General features: G+C 37.8%; 1 protein-coding gene across 1 annotated transcript in view; it reads left to right on the top strand.

Moving 5' to 3' along the window:
- Positions 1 to 22,381, top strand: part of LOC124594743 (general transcription factor 3C polypeptide 1) — a 370,793-nt gene that overhangs the window by 144,560 nt on the left and 203,852 nt on the right. Inside the window, exons 12-14 of the mRNA XM_047133120.1 lie at positions 10,800 to 11,008; positions 19,318 to 19,558; positions 19,668 to 19,948. Coding sequence (XP_046989076.1) covers positions 10,800 to 11,008; positions 19,318 to 19,558; positions 19,668 to 19,948 — 731 coding nt within the window. The remainder of the gene's footprint in view (positions 1 to 10,799; positions 11,009 to 19,317; positions 19,559 to 19,667; positions 19,949 to 22,381) is intronic.

Raw genomic sequence — 22,381 nt, forward strand, 5'->3', positions numbered from 1 at the left:
CCAGTCCTTTTCCTTCATCGCTCTTCCTTTCCTTTCAACCCTTCTGCCAGAGGAAGAATCCATTGGCTCCAAAAGCTTGCATATGTAAAATCTTGTCTACGTGTGTTGTTTTGCTGCTGCTTGGTAAGGAGATTTTTGATCTATTCAAGTACATTATATTGTAAAAAATTGATTATTTTTGTTGTTACGTCTGTCTTGCAGCATAAATCAATTGCACAAGCACAGTTTCAGTTTATGCTATGTCTTTGCTACCAGTCAGTGTCTTGCATATCTATTGGCCGCATGAGCAGTAGTGTGTTCCACAGATTTAAAAGGGCACTGAGTGCTGTGGTGTCAGTCTGTTGGCTCACTCTGAAGATGGCTGGAAGGTATACTACTAAAATATTAGGAGAAGAAGTAGGAGTTCTGTGGGTACACACCTAAAATTTAATAGATCACATTCTAAATAGACCTGCTGCTCTAGATTAATTCCATTGACTAGAAAAATTATGATTGGCTTTCTGTCAGACAAAGAACTTGAGCTAAATTTTATTTTTTCTGTTTCAATGTAATTGTTGAATTGACTTTGATGAATTAAATTTTCCTGTATTTCATGTGCATGGTTGCTGCTAATAAATCTATGAGTTGCTTGTAATGTTCAAATGGCTTCATTACATTTGCTCCATAACAGGTTACAAAGTAGAATTTTTGTTAATAGTCTTTGTCAGTTTCTATTAATTGATACTGTTTTACATTCCATACTGAATATTATGTGTCTCTACAGGAAAACTGTTGTGGCAAAAATCTCTCTGTCCTCCATTTGTTAATAGTGAAATGTGAATCCCAAGTCAGAACATGTTTCTTCTTGTAATTAGCAGTTTACAGGTCTGCATCTTACTGTGACACCTTTAGTTGTGGGAAGGTAGTTATATATTTCTTGTTGACTTGCTCTGATGTCTCCTCATGCTGTCATAGGGTGTGGTAAAAGGTCCTCGATATTTGCTTTCCTCTAAAGTGAAATTATATTGATCACTTTTAATGCAAATATCGTTTAAAAGGTTCTTTAATTCAGTGTCATAATATTCTTAAAGTGCTAGATTTGTAAGTCTAGATAACTTTATATGTGACATACTGCAGAAAAAACCTGTAAGTACCAGTGACGTAGCATCCACAACCAGAAATTTTTCCATGTGTTATTTTGCATTATAACAGCTCATAAATCTCTCTGTTTCAAAGTTCCTATTCCGTATCTAACATCTACTACAGGTATAATACATTATTCTACTCTAATTGGAAATAGTATTTTTGTTCTTATCATGTTCTTTATTACCAATACTTGAACCGTATCATTACCTGTGTAGATGTCCAACCATACTGTCTAAGCTGTAACTCAACCAGGTGGAGCAGGTAAGAGCACCACAGCAATGAAGACTGCAAGAAGCTCTCAAGAGTAATACCACATTAGACAATGTAACTGAAGGTGCTCAAGCTCCAAGGCCAAGAGAGATGGAGAATATTTCAGCCCTAAGTTTTCTGTGATTTCTTTAAATCATTTATGTCAGAAGGCAAGATGGATGTTCCAGCAAGGCTGTGGCTAATTCCCTTTCCACCCTTATTCAACTGTGCAAGTTGGTCTCTTTAATGACCTTGATGTTGTCATGAAGTTAAACTCAAACCCTTTTTCCTGTTTAATAGCTATGACTGTTAACAGATTTACAAGGTAAATGAGGGATGCAAGACACTTTCGTTTATCATCTATGACAGCATAAATTTGAGAGTAGACTTACTAATAGCGTGTCACCCATACCAAAATGCCTCCTAAACACTGATACGGAATCATTATAACCTATAAGAGAAGGTAAACAAGATTTTAATTTGATGAAATAATGGGTAGTTTGCGATCTGGTTGCTACCCCAGTGACATTATTTATCACAAAGACACTCGGCAACATTATGTTGGCTTTGTAACTGTATGAAGTACATTTTCCTGGGAATAATTAAACAATGAGAAATCCAAGATGAAATGTAACAGTATTATGAAAATGAAAGTTGCTACTCACCATATAGCGGATATGCTGAGTCACAGATAGCCACAACAAAAAGACTGTCACAAATAAAGTGAAATTATTTGTGACAGTCTTTTTGTTGTGCCTCAGCATCTCTGCTACATGGTGAGTAGCAACTTTCCTTTTCATAATATTATTTTCTTGGATTTTTTCTTAGCCTTCCACCTGCCATCCCTGTCGTCTCTTATGTCCAGGTGCAAGGTTTTGCTTTAAAGGAGTTTGTAATGATGCCTATGTCCCACTCAGGTGCAAGCCAGTGTACCTGTTGATTAAACTATCAGTCATATGTATTTCAGTTGCTTCTTTGAAAATACAGTCCCAAAATTTATCGGTGGTAGCCAGGACTTTAGTTTGCTGGTAATTCATTGTATGTCCATTTTCAATGCAGTGCCCTGCTATTGCAGACTTTTTAGGCTGCAGCAATGGGATGTGGCACTTGCATTCTGTACATCAGTCTTTACCTGTGCAGATCATTTATACAATACAAGTTTTTCCACATTCACATGGAACTTGTTACGATGCAGCCAACAGATGTACTGTGATAAATCTCATGGGAAAGCCAGTGGATGACATGGTGATGACAGTGCCAGGCTGAAATTGGCACAAGACCTTACATCACTTCCAACAGCCAAGATTGTGGCACTGTGGAGCAGGCTTTCTGAGGAGTACCAAGCAATACTGAAGAGGCAACTTATTGGGTAACCTGCCGAATTCTCCACCACCAATCAACATCTCCAAAACAAAAAAACAGCACTTCTTGTCCTCAGAGATGACAAAGAAATCATTGTCCTTCCAGCCATTGAGGGCAATGCCACAGTTCCTCTTGAGTGCAAGAAATATGAGCAGCAAATGCTAGATCTTCCGGTTGATCCAGTGTAGCAGGAAACGGCAGCAGATCCAACCAGATAAGTCTAGCAAAGCACTTTTCCCCTTTTAAAGAATGGGGATGCTCTTCGCTGATGTCCCCAGATGACTTCACTAGTGCACTGCTGTACCACTCAAATTTTATGGCCTGCCAAAAATGCTCAAGGAAGACGTGTGACCAATAGTGAGGAACAGGGGGCACCAACTTTTCCCCTGGTGGAGCACCTAGCTTATCTGATGGGTCTTCAAGTCGGCAAGTGTACACATCATATACGAAACTCATATGATTTCCTTTGCTGGCTGCAACAGTTAAAGCTGCAGGAGTCCATCATTATGTTCAGCTTTGATGTAGTCTCTCTTTTTACTCAAGTCCCATTGGAAGATTCCGTAACACTAAGTGAGAAGTTCATCCCTGAGCTAACACTGCTTTTTGGATATCTTCTGCTGTCAATGTATTTTGTTTTCAATGGACAATACTGTGAGCAGACTGATGGTGTAGTTATGGGCCCTCTCTCTTGCCAACTGTATCAAACCTGCTCATGGAGTACTTTTTAGGACAGAGCACTAGAAACTGCTGAACTAAAACCTGTTTGTTTCTTTCAGTGTGCTGACATTTTTGTCATTTGGCCACATGGACCTGAAAAAACCGCAGAATTTCATAGAACATCTGAATTTCATTCATGAAAACCTCCAGTTTAACTTGGAAATAGAAAAGGACAAACTTCATTTTCCCAGCATCCTAGTTCTGTGTAGGCCTGACGGCTCACTTTCCACAGTTTATACTGTAAACCAACACATCCAGATTTATATCTCCATGCCTTCAGCTGCCACCATCCCTTGCACAAGACCAGCATGTTCAGTATTCTAGTACACAGGGCATACTTCATGTCAGATGAACAGAGTCTGACAGCAGAGCTGTGGCACGTGAAGTCTGCCCTCCATGAGAGTGGATGCAGGAACTAACAGATTCAAATGGCTCTTTGACACGAGAGCCCTAAGAACAGGAGAAAAACAAAAATACAGAAAAAAGGATAGAAGACTGTTTTCATGCTGTTTGCTGTCAATTTAGCTTTAAAAACGGGCAGAATTATATGAAAACGCAACGTAATGACAGTTTTTTGCCCGCCATTCAAAACCTGAGCTTCATTAGATACAGTGAAAGATAACCTGTGTCTCAAAAATGCAGGAGTATACTAAGTTTTGTATGAATGCGAAAAAAACTTATATTGGACAAATAATCTGCACATCTGAGGATCAATGTATAGAACACACCCCCTTACTTCAGCCCAAAAAGTCTGCAGTAAAATGCCACTGCACTGAAAATTAACAAAGAATGAGTTACTGGCAAATGCAAGTCCCGGCTACCACTGATAAATTTTGGGGCTGCACTTTCAAAGAAGCAATTGAAATTCGTGTTCCAGATAATTTAATCACCAGGACACTGGCTTCCAACTGAGCAAGGCATTGGAGCCAATAATAAGCTCCATTAAAGAAAAATTTGGCGCCAGAATATGAGATCTGACAGCGGCAACAGATGGAAGGCTAATGAGACTCTTCCCTACACCATTGCAGCTGTATGCAAAGCCACAACCAAGCACAGAATGGAGCCGAGGAGGCCTGTACTCTGCACCAGCAGGTATAAATACCACAAGCCCACTGCAGACACTTCATGCCATCAGCACCAACTGATGATGATGGAATGATTATCTGCTGAAGTATCATGGACTTTCAATGATTGGATCCAGCAGTACATCCAAGAACTGTGGAACACAGCATACGTGTTCGAATTCAGACAGATAAAGCTGCTGTGTTGTGTTAATAGTTTCTGGTATTCTTGTCATCAAAGAGGCACTGACAATAAGTATAAATGAGAATTCCTGGATGAAAAGCTTTGTAAAATAGGGGGAAAAGCAACCACTTACCTGTGGAGGACTGGTGTGTGGTGCACAGAAACACATAATAGAAAACTCTTAACATTATCGCGCGCGCGCGCGCGCGCGCACACACACGCACACACACACACACACACACACACACACACACACACACACTGCTAGTGCAAGTGTGAGTGTTTGGGTGTGTGAATGCATGTGCTCGAGCTCGGAAGCTCATGTTAATTGTATCCTGTTGTATGTTTCTGTGTGCCATGCACCAGTGCTGTATAGGTAAGTGTTCACCTTTTCCTGATTGTATGTGTAAGTATAAATGACATATTTTTCAACTGAAAAGTGGTTTTCAATTAAATTCAGAAGGAATACTTCCACCTCTTTCCCAGTGCAGGCAGTGTATGTTTCGCATTGGTTAGGGGTAGTAAGGACTAAAGTTCTGTGATTCAACACCTGACAGGAGACTCTCTTCTGAAACCTTGCAGTTAGTCTACCTGATGCTGCATCACAAGGAAGGAGTAGTGCAGTGCAGAACCTCTAAAAGATAACTTGTCACAGAATCTTGAAGCTTTTGCAAAGGTAATTGATAGGAAAGTTTTTTTTAATGTTGCTTCAACTTGATGCTGCTGGTCAGATGATAACTAAAGAAACTTTTATGAATAGAATTAACCAAGACAGTCCTCAGTGTCACTGATATAGTCCCTGTCCTGGGCTACTCAGTTATGATGTCTTTTGAAAATTAGGAGTTCCTGATGTCAGTTGGAGGTCAAAAATCAGCACAAATCTTTGCATGTCAGTTAGTTAAGCATGCAGTTCTAAAACTGTTGTTGATTAATATATGTTATAGTTGCAACTGTGGAGAGTTAGTATAGACTCAAAATTATTGTGTCCGAACACATAGCAACCACAACTGAAATTGTTGTGTGTCTTTCTATACTGCATTTTTCTGCTATGTTGTTTGTTGCCTCTATGTTGTGAACTCAGACATTCCGGACAGAAATTTACCTTTACAAAAAACACTATAAACATCATCAACCTCTAGTTTGTTAAAAAAAATGCTAATGAAACTGTGCTTAGAAAAATTTCATTGTGTCTGTGGAGATTGTGATCGACTAATTTTATTTGATTATTGACACAATCACAAGAACGTTTCACACCAGTTTTAAGCACATGGTGATCATGTTTGAAAGACTGAGCTTCCAGTTCCACTAGCACTGGCAGGATTACCACTGTAATAACAATCATCCATGGGGTAAAACTTACTTCTCCTCTTCTTCTGAAGATGATGAAATTGGCAGTAGTCAATTGTGTGGTTGAAACCAGTTTACAATAAGTTCTTCTCATTGCATTGCTAATGTATTAAAGTAATATGTACATGGTGTATCATAGTTAATGGCATAAACTCATATAGTTGAAATTACTCAATCCTAAAGGCAAAAAAGTCTTGTAAACATGGGCTTCGAAATATTTACGTGAAGACAAATGAGCACTTCTTCACCTTTGCTACTGTGAAACACACATGTTCTACTGAACAAGAGTGTGTGGCTCATAAGCTATATATTTTATATATTTTAGAGCCCATTTTTACTAGACCATTTTTTCTTGTTTAGCCCATAATATCTCCTCAGAAAATATGGAAAGCAAAGAGCTTTCAGTGGAAGAGGTTGGTTTCACAGCATTGAAGATTAAAAGGTGTTCATAGTTCTTTAGGTATGCATTTCAGAGCCCATGGTTACTAGACTTTTCTGCCTCTAGTGTTTTGTACTTTGAATTGTATGTGTTAATATCATTAATTGTGATTCACCCTTTATAAATATTTTTTTGAACAAACTAAATTTTTTCTGAGCTTAGTTTTTCGAAGCAGTAGTGATTTTGAACAGTAAAGTTGGTTTAATTGTCTCTAAAATTTATGATGATAGAAAAGTGAGAGTATGGAAGAAAATAGTTTCTTTAGTTCAATAAGAATGGTTCTCAGGCAACTCGTAGAATTATACAGGATTCATTGTGAGTGTACAGTATTGAGAACTGTGCATTTCAGAACAGGAGAAATAGTTACAAGTGGAAGGAGTAAACGATATTTCTACGTGGGTAATAAATGAATGAGTGTGTGACAGGCAGCTGGGTTGTATATATGTGATGTTTAAGTAGGCCACACCCCAATTTTTTGATTTTAAAGGATAACTGCAACACTTGTGATTAATAGATCTTTATATGCTGACTCCTCTTCGAGAACAAAATTGAGTTAACGGGTGCAACTTTTGAAAGGTATCAGTGATGACCTCACAGGGGAAATCCACAAGCTCAGACTGTTAGTGCAGATTACAAAGAACAAGATCATTAGCAGTTGATATTAGGCCTTTTTTATGGAGACACTGGATATTTCTTGTATATGTTTTGTGTATACCGTAGTTTTGGTAGTGTCCATTTACACCATCTGCAGTACTGTGCCACTGCCAGGTAGTCTGAACATTGTAGAGCAGCCAGTTGGTAGTCTTATTTCCTTGTCTGTGTGCTGTACACTTGAGTTCAGAGAGCTAATGTTTATACGGCAGCTCAGGGTGTAACATATTCATGTCGCCCAGGGCAGTGTGTCAGTGTGGGGGCCGACTGTCTTGCGTCACCCATTCACCCTGTGAGTTGACAAGTGGCCATTCCTTCAGCAGAATCTTAGCAGTCACTTGTGGGAAGGGTTTATTAGATCTCGAGAGTTCCATTGGTATGTAAGTTATGGAGCCCCTTAGGTAAATAGCATCCACGGGTGGGAAGAAGTACAGTGTACACTCGGTGTGGACATACATTGTGGGCTGGGCTGGAAAATTGTACGATTCCTCTCGATAGTTCAATGGTGCACTACACAGAGGAAACAGCTAACTGGGCAGCACAGTACTTGCGTGGTGCACATGATAATTTGAGGTCCTGTGATGAACACACACAGATCGAAATCAGACTGAATTTGTCATTCCCCAGAAAAACTGTCATGTTCAAATTGTGCTTGGAACTGATATCTGAATGAAACCCAAAGTAGAAAGCTATGAAATATTTACCTGTTATAGACTCAGACTTCTAGAGATTCATTCATTGTAAATGGTACAGTCACAGTCTTTTGAAGTAGTTCTTAACACATTTTGCAAAAACTATTGTGAGAAGCTAATGTGACATGCCACAGAAGTGGAAATGTTTTAGACCTTTTGGATACAAACAGGCCTGACCTTACCAGCAATGTTAGTGTAGAGACAGGGATTAGTGACCCTGATGTCATCGTAGTTATGACAGTTATTAAAGTTAATAGAGTCATCAAGAAAATAAGCAGTTTTTGTGCTGGAAAGAGCAAATGAGCAATTGTTGGCATCCTATTTAGACAGTGAAAGGACATCATTTAGAACCAATATGATGGACACAGGAATTATGGGCAAAGTTTAAACAGATTGTAAATCTTGCTATGTTGATGTAAGTGTGGAGAAAGTGGGTTAAGGATAGAAATCATCCACCATGGTTTAATAACAAAATATGAAAAATGCTGAGGAAGTGAAGATTGTTGGACTCCCAGTTCAAAAAAAGAATGCAAAAAGTCAACAGGCAAAAGTTAGTAGAAATTCATGCATCCATAAAAAAATTTATGCACAAAGCATACAACTACTTCTACCGTCATACGTGTGTGAAATATCTTGCTGGGAACCTGAGAAAATAGTGGTCATATGTAAGATCATTAAGCAGGTCAAAGGCTTATGTCTAGTCAGTCGTCAACAAGTCTGGTGTGGTAATAGGAGATAGCAAAAGGAGAGCTAAGGTTCTAAACTTAGAAGACAGCAAAAGGAAAGATGAAGTCTTAAACTTTGCATTTAAAAAAATCTTCCGTACAGGAGAATTGTACAGACATACCATCATTTTACAATTATACAGACTCCCGTGCAAAAGACATAGAAATAGAAAGAGTTGAAAAGAAACAAGCTGCCAGGTCCAGATGGAATCCTAATTAAGTTTTGCAGAGAATACACTTTGGTGTTGGCCTCTTACTTAGCTTATATTTATCACAAATCCCTGACCCAACGCAAAGTCCCAAGTGACTGTAAAAAAGTGTAGATGGCTCCTGTCTAACAGAAGGGTAAAAGAATAGACCTTCAAAATTATGGACCGATTTCATTAACATTGGCTTGCTGCAGAATTCTTGAACACATTCTGAGTCTGAATATAATACAGTTCCTTGGGATCGAAAAGCTTCTTTCCACAAATCAGCACAGAATTATAAAGCATTTCTCATGCGAAACTCACCTTGCTGTTTTCTCACACAATATCCTGCAAGCCGTGGCTGTAAAGTAATAGGCAAATACCATATTCCTATATTTCCAGAAAGTGTTTGACAAAGTGCCCCACTGCAGACTTGTAACAAAGGTCTAAAAATATGGAGTAGCTTCCCAGATATGTGAATGGCTCAAAGACTTCTTAAGTAGTAGTACAGAGTACATTGTCCTGGAGGGAGTCTTCATCAGAGACAAGATTGTCATCAGGAGAGGACTACTCTTGTTCTCCGTGTATATAAATGATCCGAATTTAGGATGGACAGCAACCTTTGATTGCTGATGATGCTGTGTCATACATTAAAGTGTTGCCATTGAGTGACTGTAGAAGGATACAGGATGACTTAAGACAGAATATATATTTGGTGTGATGAATGGCTGCTTGCTGTAATTGTAGAAAAATGGAAGTTAATACAGATGACTAGGAAAAACAATCCCATAATATTTTGATACCTAGGCATAATGTTGAAAAGCGATATGAAATAGAATGAGCATGTAAGGTCAGTAGTAGAGTTATTGGGAGAATTCTATGAAAGTGTAGCTCATCTATAAAGGAGACCATGTATAGAATGCTAATGCAACCCATTCTTGAGTACTGCATGCAGTGATTTACTTAGATTCTGTCATTGTGCTGTTCTTGTGTTGACTGTATTAATTCCTAATGCCCGCATTCTGTGTGTTGTTATTACCTTTAGTGAGAAATAAACACTCCTGAGCATGTCAGTGCATTTCATCGTCACTGATTTAAAAGGCACACTGCAGTAGGGCTGGTATAGCTTCATGAAACAGCACAGCATGTAGAGGCTGCTTGCTGCTTCTGGAATTTGGTGGTGGTGGCAGTGGGGGGGGGGGGGGGGGGGGTAGGGGGGTAGTGGGAGTGGAGTCTCACCTGCTCACTGTTATGAGTACATCAACTATACCTAACTGGCTAACCACAAGTTTGTTTCACACCCAACACCAGTGACATCAACAGTAGCAGCTTCCAAGCAAAGTGGCACACTGGTTAAGACACTTGAATGTCATTTAGAATGAAGTTATTCAATTTCCTATCCAGTCATCCAGATTTAGGTTGCTTAAGGGATGGTTCCTTCAAAAAGCCCACGGGCAGCTTCCTTCCCATTCCTTATACCTTATACTGTCTGAGATTGTATTCAATTTGTAAAGACTTATCATTAACAAGACATTAAACCCTAATCTTCCTGCATTCTTGCTTCCACAGCTGCATCAGTACTCGTCCCATAGCTGTTTCGAACTTTGCAGGTGGAACTATCACTCCAGCACAGCCTCCATTCTGACAATTCGCCTGTCCCAAACCTTGTTATTTGCTTTCTCATTCCTTTACCGTTATCCTTACCATTTCCTCTCTTGCTATTTTCCACCCCACTTCTTCCCTCCTCCCCCCCCCCCCCCCCCCCTCTTCCTTTCTCTCTCCTTTCCCCCTCTCTTTGCCCTTTTGTGTCTGTGTTGTGTTGTGACTCTCACCCTTTTCAGTTGTCAATTGTCATTGTAATGTTATGTTATCTATATGCCATGCTTCGGCCAGCTACAGCTGCTTGGCTACCTTCTGTTATTTTATTTCATTCCCTCCCTAGAATTAGCATTATTGTAAAGGAGTAATGAACATAGAAAACTGACTCTTTAATTAAAATAAGAAGAAATATATTTATTTAACAATGTGACTTGTTTGGAAATTGGAATGTTTGTTGCAGATCACTCTGTCATACAGTCAGCAATAGAGCAGACTAGAGTAAAATCTCTTATAACTGCTAAGGAGAAGAGTCCCAAAGCTCCAACCAAAACGGAAACCAATAAGGAAAATAAGGATTTATGCAAGGAGTGTACTACAGTAAATCAGAGTGTTAATGAGTTAAACTCAATAAATGTTGGTGTCAAGGAACAAAAGCTGATTTATGATAAGGTACCTGTTAAATGTCTAATCAAAATTAAAAATTTCCCTTAGTTTAATCTCTAGATCTTTTTACACACCCACATGGGTCTTCCATGCTCCGAACTGGAGAATGGTTGAAGCCTTCAAGTCGCTATTATTTTGTGTCTTGCCACAGCCATTCATTGTGCTGTACCAACAATAATACTGCATGTAGCAATGTGATAGCTTTATTGTAAGTGCATTATGTGTTTTGCTGTTGGATAATTTTTTACTTTATCTTGTAATGAGAAAAAACAGATATTCATTGCCTACCACAGGCTTTACCTTTGACTCCCTTAAGAAAATCGGATGGATGACACTGTGGAATGTAGGAGGATATCTCAACAGCTGGGAGAAAAATTTCCTTTGTAGAATGAATAGGTCCACAGGCCTAATCCATAATGCTGATGACGACGAAAGTGCATCCAGTTCCAACATTGCATGGAAAAGATGTTTCTTGTTGCTCACTTACCTTACTCCTCATCTGAAACGCTTCACTCCCCATTAGTTGATTGTATGTATTGGGCAATAGTCAAGCGACAATCTGTGCTGTAAGGAGCTTGCATTCTCTGTTCCTGGCATCCAGGTGAGTTGGGGGAAAAGAAGTCTTTAAATAGGAGAGTAACTTGACTAACTGTGGTTTGTGTCTTGTGCACAGTCTTGCATAAATGAGAGAGATCCACTGATTATTACCCTTATGTATTTCTATGAGTTTAACTGTTATAGCAGAACTTGTGGTCATGTGATTTCCAACTTAATGTTGTGCATTTCTAGTTATCGTATGATAGGATGATGCCTCTGCTATGGATGGACTTAGCCTCTTAAGCAGATAAGTATTATGGAAGTCACAGTGACAGGATGGTGCCTTCTTCCCCTTTTTTTATCAGTATGCTGAGTGCATTTGACAGAAAAATAGCAAATATGCAAACAAATTTTGTAGGATGATTATAAAAGGGTATACACCTAAGAAGATTACAAAATGGATCAAGTCAGTAAAAAGTAGTAATTCTACTTTTCTGTGGTTTCTACCATAATATTAAAATTTTGATTGGATTACACTTAAACTATCTTATAGTCAATCAAAGACTCAGGGCATATTTCCTGATGTGCTTAGATAAGGTACATTTAAACATGTTTATTTCGTGATAAACTTATGTTATGCCATGACCAACAAAACTGGAAATAAATGCCCTACCTCTAATTACAGGCATACTTCACTCCATCTAGTCTTTTTAAACGTGTTTGAGAAAGTGACACATGGTAGAATACTGAATCATTTGACTGATTAGAACTTGTTAACTGCCTCTTATTTTGGCTTTTATAAAGGATTTTCCACTGCCAGAGCAATACAGTACCTCATAAATAAAGTGCTAGCAGAGCTAAACAAGAAAATTTTCCTGTTTGTATATGATGGCATGCTGAAAAAGCATGACTCTGAATTTTTATTCTGTTCTAAATATTGATTAAGGTATTCCAAATTGTGCATATTACTTGATCGACTTTTCCCATTTTGCTGATGCATGTTGCAACCCTCTGCCACTAGATGGCTTGAAATTATAGTGTGTAACAGGGCAGTGTGTAATGTAACTGTGTTGGTGCATGAAAACCAGCATAATGTAATTGAATTTTTAACTTCAAAATAGATGCATTCAGTTGAAATCATGAACAAATGAAAACAGTGTTCGGTGATAATTTTATTGACGTTAGCAATGTGTGACATTGGGTTGTTTGTGCTCATAATGAAGGAATTGTGGTGCTAAACTCACTGTATGTGACAGAGTTTGAAGTATTCCCAAAAATTAAGAACACCAGAGGACTTTACTTTGGTAGTGATCAAGTGGTGGATGCAGAGGTGAGGTTAAGACTCCGCCAAAAAACTGAAACATTCTGCAGTGATTGTCTCAACAAACTGGTCTCCCACTGGAGACATGTGTTCATCACCGAGGTGACTATGTTGAGAAATAAATATGTAAACACATATGCTAATAACAAAATTGTAAAACCATCATGTTTGTCTGAATGCACTAATCTCCAAAACTACTAGAAGAATTCTGATGGGGTTTTCACAGGTAACGTGAGTGTAGCTTGGGGCAACATATACGCCTTATTTAATGAAAATCTTAATTCAAAAAGAAAGATATTGTAATTTAAAGTTTTATCTAAAACTGTCTGCTCACTTATTAGTTCTAATGTTTAATCATCATGGCATTATACACCAAGAACAGACAGATGATGCTGTTAGTTTTGTAGTACACAAAAGAATCAGTAGCAGAAACTGTTGGTTTTTTTTTACTCAGCAACAGGTGTATTTTTGGAAATTTACGACAGTGACAGAATTCAAACTCAATTAAAATTTACTCAGCTAGGATATATGGATTTGCTGATATCTCTTTGAGTATGAAATACTCAATGATGTTGCTCTGCTTCTTTCAATAGGTTCTGTTTATATTCTTTGCAAGCCAAAACAAATTTATCAGATTTGCTTTGTGATCTGAATGCTTTCTCATTACATTTTAATTTATTTTTGCTTACAAATAAAAATTTGTAGAAAGTGGTCAAGTCTTTGTGGATTGACTCATATGAGTAAAAGACTGAGGACTATGTGGTCTCAAGAATCCAGTGAAAATTGTAAGATGAAACTTGCTACGGCTCAGTAACATCTGCCTGCCACTTGCTCTCTGAAAACTTTCCAAAAATGAGCTGTGATGCAACTCTGCTCAAGAACATCATGCATTTTCTCGCTCCTCAGAACCATTCACTCATTAAGGCTTAAAACTACTTCTCTCAAACATAACTTCATACAAACCGAAATTTTAAAAGGAGAGAGTTAGTACCCTTAATACCATATTTCTAACAGTCTACTATTTCACTTTAAACATGTTTAATTCGTGGTAAACTTATGTTATACCATGACCATAAACAAAGCACAAAGCCAGATGTTGGGTGTTGTGGGCATGGATCTTATTGTCAGTTGCTTTAGTTGCTTTTCGCATGGCCAGCTCTATTTAGCTCTCTGCTATGTTAGTCAAGCAAACAAGCTCTTTGTTCATGTCCCCAATATATTACTACAAACGCTGTCCACAAGGAAGCTTTATAAGTCAAAAATAAATTCCACACATATGAAGTCTTGAGCACAACTATAAATACATCCCAAGGTAACACCGGGTTTCTCAGCTAGTGAAGAATAAATACGTAGAATGTTAATAGAGTTCATTGTATTTAAAAAAACTTAAACAGTTTTCACATAAAATATTAAGAGACATTGCTTTTCAGCACCTCCTTATAAGTTGTAGCCTTGCAAAAGCCTTTGATTGTGTGGATCACAAAATTTTATGTGAGAGAGTAAAGTGTTACGTTGATAATGCCACCCCTCGTGCATGGATGGAGTCCTAACTTACTAGCAGAAAGCAGAAGGTATCATTAACAGACTATATCACAGCATGAAACTAACCTCAGAATGAGGGAGTGTAACATATGAAGTGCCACAAGAATCGGTGTTGGGGCCACTCTAATTCTTAACCTACTTATGTGATCTTGCAATGACTAAAGGACAGTTTCAAAACTTTAATGTTTGCTGACAACACAAGGATACTAATCAAGGTACAAATCCACCCTTAACAGGCACAGCTCAGTTGATAGCTGAAAAAGCATACAAGTCACAGTAAAAACGATGGAGTATGCAAAAGAAATTAAACAGCCCCAAACATATTAAAAGCAGGGATAGGATGTAACAAAAATTATGATTAATTATGTGCATGCAACATATAAACTACAAATACAAATTTCTGAAGGCTAATTTGACTGGGCATTGTCATGACTCAGTAATTAGCCATGTAAGAGCAGCTAAACCCATGCTCTGTGCATGCACAGCATCCTACATAACTGTTCTCTAGGTAAACCACTGCACAGCAGTCTGCACTGCTCTGTTGTCCTGGTTGTAGTGGTCATTCACTGTCTCCCAGTGGGCATCCTGCATCTTTTGTCCACAGAAATTGGCCTGCAGAGGTGGCGTCCAAGTTATATTTGAGGCGTGGCGCAGGTCATGGAAAGACAGTCGAATGTTCGTTGTCTTGAATGTTGGACTAAAAACAGATTGGAAACTGAGGGTGTCACAGAATGGCAATTGATGTTAGGATGGATACAGGAATCAGACTAAAAATCCAAAAGCTAACTAGAGAACAAACTGACATACATCCAGAATGCAAAGTCAACATAACGTCCTGGATGAGAATGTGATTAGCATGACTTCCAGGATGAGATTTCCAGACAGAAGGACAATGGAATGGCACGGAATAACATGACTCATCTGAACCAGAAGGATGTACTGTCACCTACAAAAAAGAATCTGCCCTTAAATGCTCCTGCTGAGAGTTATGCTTTTCTGAGTTGTGGAAGTGTGAGGATTATTGTTTAACATTATAAACTCAGTTGAATCTATATAAGAAAGAGGAAAGTAGTGAAGTAAATTACCTTAAAAGTAGAAAAATTACTGCAGATGAAGAAGGTCCAAATTTAGGTGTTCCATCCAAAGAAGGCTTCCCATGATTTCATTAAATTTCTCCAGAAGAATGCCAGGATGGGTCCTTTGAAAAAGCATGGCTGATATCCTTCCCCCTCCTTGAAACAGTCCGAGCATGTGCTCCGTCTTTAATGTCATTGATGTCAATGGGAAATTAAACTTTAATCTTCCATACTTACTTATTTCATCTATTAGGCCAACAGCAGTCTTTTCTTGTCTCTTCGAATTTGGTAATGAACTTCCTTTGTCTGTTTACCATATATTCACTTGACTAGATATCATATATGGCATTCCATTTACAATTATGCCTTCCACTTTATCCTCTGGTTGATTTGTTTCTTTTCCTGTTCCTTCTCATGCTTGTATGCTTACATTGTGAAATGAGGCAGTGTGTAAGAGGAATTGTGTGTCATGCTGGAAAGAGACAAATGTGCGTTTGCTATAAATGCATGATATGAAAAAATTATATAGTTATAGAAGATGAGCATTGGATGTTCCGAGCAAGCCAGAAGTTGCATCTACAATTCAGTTATAGAGATTTAACATCTTCTGAATACATGCACTTGATATGTAAACCTTGTATGTCACACTTCTTATGTACTGCTAATTACCCTGTATACAGTTACATCATTTTATAGCACATATGATTCGGCTTTTGTAATTAATGCTCTCTGTTACCTTTATGATTAATATGCTTTGACACACAAAACTTTCATGTTTTTTTCAAATTTTTACAAGTGTCTAAATAACCATCTTTGGTAGGAGTAATTATTGTATTCTGTAGGAGCGTGCAGCCAAAGCAAAAAGTAATTTCTTCATGCAAATCACTTGCTCAGGGATTGCCACTACACTATAATGGGTGATTTCTGTAAGATTTTATATGAATAAAACTAATACACAGTCCACATTTTATACATGTTTCACTGAGTCAGTGGGTACATATGAAAAGCATTAGTTTCATGGTCTGCTAGCATGGAGCTCAAATCCATATTTGGAAACATTTTTGGGTGACAATCTACGGCATGAATATATTTTAAGAAATGCATGTTAACTTTGCTATATTGAATTTTACACATTTATTCTGACCAATTTTAGTTTCCAACCATCATCCAAAAATTATACCAAATAGACTGAAACAAACTTTACATGTGATGAAAAATACACAATCTATAGTTGTTAAGTACTGATACATCATACATGAAGATAATCGAAAAGAAACACTTAAAAAAAAAAAAAAAAAAACTTTTACATTTCATGCAACATGCTACAGGAGGAGGAATAGATTATTGTTTAATGTCCTGTTGACAACAAAGTTACTAGAAACGAGCATAATCTCATATTAGGGATGGATGGGGGAGGGAATCGGCCATTTCCTGTCAAAGGAACCATCTCGGCATTTGGCCAAAGCAATTTAGGGAAAGCAGGGAAAACCTAAATGAGGACAACCGGACGCAGATTTGAACTGTCGTCCTTCCACATGCAAGTCCATTGTGCTAACCATTGTGCCACCTCACCCGATCATGCCACAGACGAATGGCATACTGCAGGGCATATTATGACTCACAGTAACAGCTACCAGTAAAATATTGTGACCCAGTCAACTGAGATCCAGAGACTGCACGACAAGGATACTTATGGTGCCACAGCAAAGAGTGTACATATCAAAGACTTTACAGTCCAGGAAATGAATAAGATTTACAATTAATCATTATGAAAAATCCAACATATAATATAACTTTTCAAAATAATGATAATAACAATAATAATACAGCGTATTCACAAATTCACACCTTCTTGTTACAAGGATGTCAAAATAACATCAGTAATGTCAAGCTAATGTAAGCACATATTAGAGCGAGGAATTACCCCTGTACGTGTGAAATATCTCATGGTATTGAGTACAAAAATGAATTCGAAGATTACAATATTACACGTAAGAACAAAGTACTTCAGTTTGCTATGAAAACAAAATTGTTTTTCTTGTGTACAGTGCAATGTCTAAAATCAGTGAACTAAGAAATCTTACAGAGCCACATGAATAAAATTGTTGCTGAGAAATAAAAAATGCAAAAAATCACATACTACGTAAATCTGTACATGTGTATGTTGGAGGAGTATTACATCCTAAATGAAGTGACAGACAAACTAAAAGTGTAGTTTAGTATATGATTGACAAACATGAAATGCCTGAATAAATCACCAGTACAGAAATATTTCCAAAAAATCTTGGAATAATGAAAAACATTCATACATAAATATGCCAGCAACTTTATAATTACACCAGTGCTCTTAACATGTGTAACAGCTAAATCCCACGTTATCAAAAGAGAGTAGGCAGCACAATGTGAATATTCATTGGGGAAACATGCCTAGATGTATTTCTGGGAGTGACCATCATATAAGTCAAATAAATGCAGAATGCCAGGGCACACAGTAATTTCATCTCGTTACTAGGAATTATGTTAGAAAGTGAATACCGTTTTATGTGAACATTACTTCTCGTATACCTGAGAAGTAAAGTGTTATTGTAGGACAACCATAATTGAATTGTGTCTGTAATTACATAACATGAGCCATATGGAGCTTTAACTGTCATGATACATGAAACAAAATGTCATGTGGTTAGGGCCTCCCGTTGGGTAGACCAGTCGCCATGCAAGTCTTTTGAGTTGACACCACTTTGGCGACTTGCATTTCGATGGGGGTGATGTTATGATGAAGGCAACACAACACCCAGCCCCTGAGCAGAGAAAATCTCCGACCCAGCCGGGAAGTAAAAATCAATACAACAAAGTTAATATGCATTTCTTAAAATGCATCTGGAAATCTAGATTTAGTTTGCCCTTAAACCAACTTCAAAAAGAACTTTACCAGCTTCCTCTCCTACCTTGTCCAACTTGACAATTCTTCTCCGCATCTAATGACCTATGCATTTATGAACCATTAAAGTATGTTTTGCTTCTTCCTTTCCTCCGTTACAGCACATTTTTATCAAATTAATACATGTTTTATGGCTGTTTCAAGTGTTAACATCTTCACAAACATGGTTGCATCCAAAATAAAAACTGTCATTTCAGCCTCGTCTGTAGTTTCAGTTTACAGTAAATGGTGTTGTTAAAAAATCATTATATGGAGTTCCAAGCAGATTCTATACTGTATATGTAGTAATTGTGTCTTTCATTGATTAGTAAAGTAAAAACAAATTTAGACTATTAAACTTACTAAAACTCCTTATTCTGTAGTAATACCAAGCAAGGAGACACAGCAGCTGAAGTACAACAGCTGCATTCTGGAGGAAAGTAGTTCACATCCTTGTCAAATCATCTAGATTTAGTTTGTTCCTGTTTCCCAAAATTGACCATTCCTTTGAGAAGGACATTGCCAGTTTCCTATTCTATCCTTTCCTCGTCGTGAGCTTGTGCTCTGATCTAATACTCTCATCAATTGACTGGACATTAAACCTTAATTCTCCTTGCTTCTGATGGTAACACAATGTATTACAAAATGCAAAATGTGCACTGTGCTACATGTGGCTCATTACTTTTTTCAGCAGAGCAGTTAATAATATCATTGTCTGCGTGACATATACCTTGGTGGAAACATCAGCAGTGCTGAAGCTCTTTTAAAATGTTGTAGTTAATGTAATACAGCAGTAGACAGAAGAATTTCACCTCATTTCTCAATACTGTATCTTCATCCTCTTTGAAATTACTGCAATATGTATTTGTCTTTGGAACTGAAAAAGAATAACTTTTAAATATGTGCTCATGATCATTTTCAGAGGATTGGAAAGAAGTATGGCTTCAGTCCAAAGTTCATTAGAATGAAAACTTTGCACCAGTTTTTATTTTATCTTGTTGCTGGTTATGAAGGTGTTCTTGATTTAGATCAAGTGACAGCAATTAGCGATCTCAAAGAGCAAGGCACCATTATCACTGAAGAAGATGAGTCAAATATGCCAAAAATTTTTGTTCCCAAGCCTTGTTGGAAAATGTTTATTCCTCCATTGCCCCAGCATACAGGTAAGTTTTTTTGATGTAATTGTCATGTCTGATAGTGCATACTAAATACTATCAGTGATTTTTTGTGTGTGAGCTATTCGCATTGTTTGGTTCTGTCCTTATTTTACAGGTTGGCCAAAAGGCTGGGCTCTAATGTGTGACATATTGCTACGACTTCCTCTCTCTATTTTTGTTAAGGTTTTCAATGTTTCTTACATAGTTCCTGACATGGAAAATTATTTGACACATTCTGTTCGTCGGCACTATTTAGTCAAACACTTGCCAGAAAATATGAGATGTTGCTTATTTTCAAAAAGGAAGTATATATTCAGCATACATGAAGTAATGCAGCGTCTTTGTTTTGTTGGTTTGGTACGTTTCGGTCCACAACGCCTAAAGGAAAAAGATCAGGTATTGTCAAAGCTTTTTCCTAATATGATCATTTGTCAAGATTTTTCTAAATGTTAGATAGTGTTAACAAATTACTTGTTTCCAGCTGTGATAAAAACTGAAAGTTGGCAGATATCCAGTGAAGACCTCTTGAGACTAAACTATGAGTAAAGTTATAGTATCATTAGCTGAAATCAGGAACTGCCAGATAATGTGAGAGGGAGAAAGGACTGGGAGGAGGGGGGAATGCATTGTCTTTTAAGGGAAGAATTGACTCAGATCTATCAGATGTTCAGCACGATTCTGCAGAAGAGAGTAGCTGGTGTACATTATTTAGATGAGTTTCTAAATTATGCAACAGTACATATTCCTACACACCCATGGACATGCATAGGCGGTGCACCATTCATGTAAAAAAAGTCTCAGAGTGAATAATATACACAATCATTCCTAGAGGTGGGACAGTATCAGCGTATTTGCCCTGATTGAAGTAACTGTTATCAGTATTCAGCATTTCAGTACATTCAAATTAATACTATGGTGAGATGAAATTCGAACAGATTGAATGAATGTTTTCTCCGTTGTGAATGTACTGTGTGATTGATAGATAAGTAGTCAAGATATATCATATAGTATCATGTAGCACATTGAAACCTTTGTGGATACTGACAAAACAAATTAAAAAGCTGCACACTCAAATGTGCAAAGGATTAAAATGTCTTTCAAACACATAAAGAAAGTAAATGACAGTCTGTGGCAAAAATAGTGGTTTGTGGTCGCTCACTCATTATTAAACTGAGAATGAAAATGATGTTTCACAAATTTGCAAGTATATTTAGTAATTACTTCTTTTAACCACCATTTCACTAGTGAGATGTAAAGATGTCTTCATTAAACGTCTTCATGTTGTTGTTCAGTGGTTAGCACACTGGACTCGCATTCGGGAGGACGACGGTTCAGTCCCATCTCCGGCCATCCTGATTTAGGTTTTCCGTGATTTCCCTAAATCGTTTCAGGCAAATTCCGGGATGGTTCCTTTGAAAGGGCACGGCCAATTTCCTTCCCCATCCTTCCCTAACCCAAGCTTGTGCTCCATCCCTAATGACCTCGTTGTCGACGGGATGTTAAACACTAATCTCCTTCTTTTTCAGTGATAAGCAATATCAGCAAAAAGATATAGGTGCCCAAATAAGCTGCTGTTCGGTCACAAAAAATATGCAAAAATAAACAACATAAATGCTTCAGGGAAGGGAAAGAGGTTTGGCAATTCGTTACAAATCTAATCCATATTTTATTGCAGATCTTGATTTTAGTTATTGAATAGTTATCCTCAGAGTTTAAACCTAGTCATGAGACTCATCAAGTTTTTGACAACATTGTTACTATACAATTTTAACACGTATACAGCCAGGTTCTAGTTGGACTCTGGCTATGTATATATTCCGTTGTGGAATGTTCCGCAGGCACTGTGCACACAACTGTCCCAATGGAATCAAACTTGGTTAACATAATTGCTACCATATACTGCAGACTGATAGGCTCATTAATTTAATTTACAGGGTTTATACGACCCGGGACAACTGTGGGATCCGGGAAAAACCCGGGAATTTTTTCATTCGGGAGAAAACCCGGAAATTTTTTGGAATTCCCGGAATTTTTCATTGTTTTAGTTTTCTGTTAAATTTTTGTAATTTTGACTGATAAGAACCGATACTCCAACAAAAGATATTACTTTATCCCACTACTGCAGAATAATACTTCAACAATAAAACATAAACGAGAGAAAAAAAAAAACGAAAATAAATTGCAAAGGAAATGCGCCATATACAACAACGGTACACATTGCTCGTGCAAGCGTCTGCCAACAGCAAAATGTATCAATGGCTTTAGGAAGACTATACAATGCTTCATAACAACAAATTGCCTCCGGTGAGCGTGAAGTCACAACTGTTTACATTAGATTCGTTTTAACAGTTACAAGCGGGCTCATGCGCAGTTTAGTCGCGTTTGAGTAGTAAATTCTCCGAGTAGTAAATTCTCCCACCTCTGGTTACAGGAATGTGGCTGTTGGCTGTGCAAACAGTCGCAGCAAGCAGCTAGATGCTACTGGGAAAAGGGGGCACCAAATTGATATTCTTGAGGAAGAAAAACTTGTTTCACAAAGCGCCTAGCATCCAGCGCATGTTGGTCTATCTATTATTCATATGATTTTGAAACGCACCCTTTTAGTTTTTGAACACATTTTAAGTTGATTTCTGAATGAATCATAAGTTGAGTTTTGAATGCGTGCATAGTGTACGTGATGCGTCTGTCAGGAGAATTCTCGTCGCATCTAGAAATAAACTTTCCGCAGTCAAAAGGGGACGGGCCTATACGAGCTCAGCGGAGTAAAGCCGAACTGATGAATGCCAGTCGCTGTCTGACTACGCGGTTGATTGGGTTTGCGAATGATCA

This window comes from Schistocerca americana, chromosome 2 (assembly GCF_021461395.2).
Source record: "Schistocerca americana isolate TAMUIC-IGC-003095 chromosome 2, iqSchAmer2.1, whole genome shotgun sequence".
Lineage (NCBI taxonomy): Eukaryota > Metazoa > Arthropoda > Insecta > Orthoptera > Acrididae > Schistocerca > Schistocerca americana.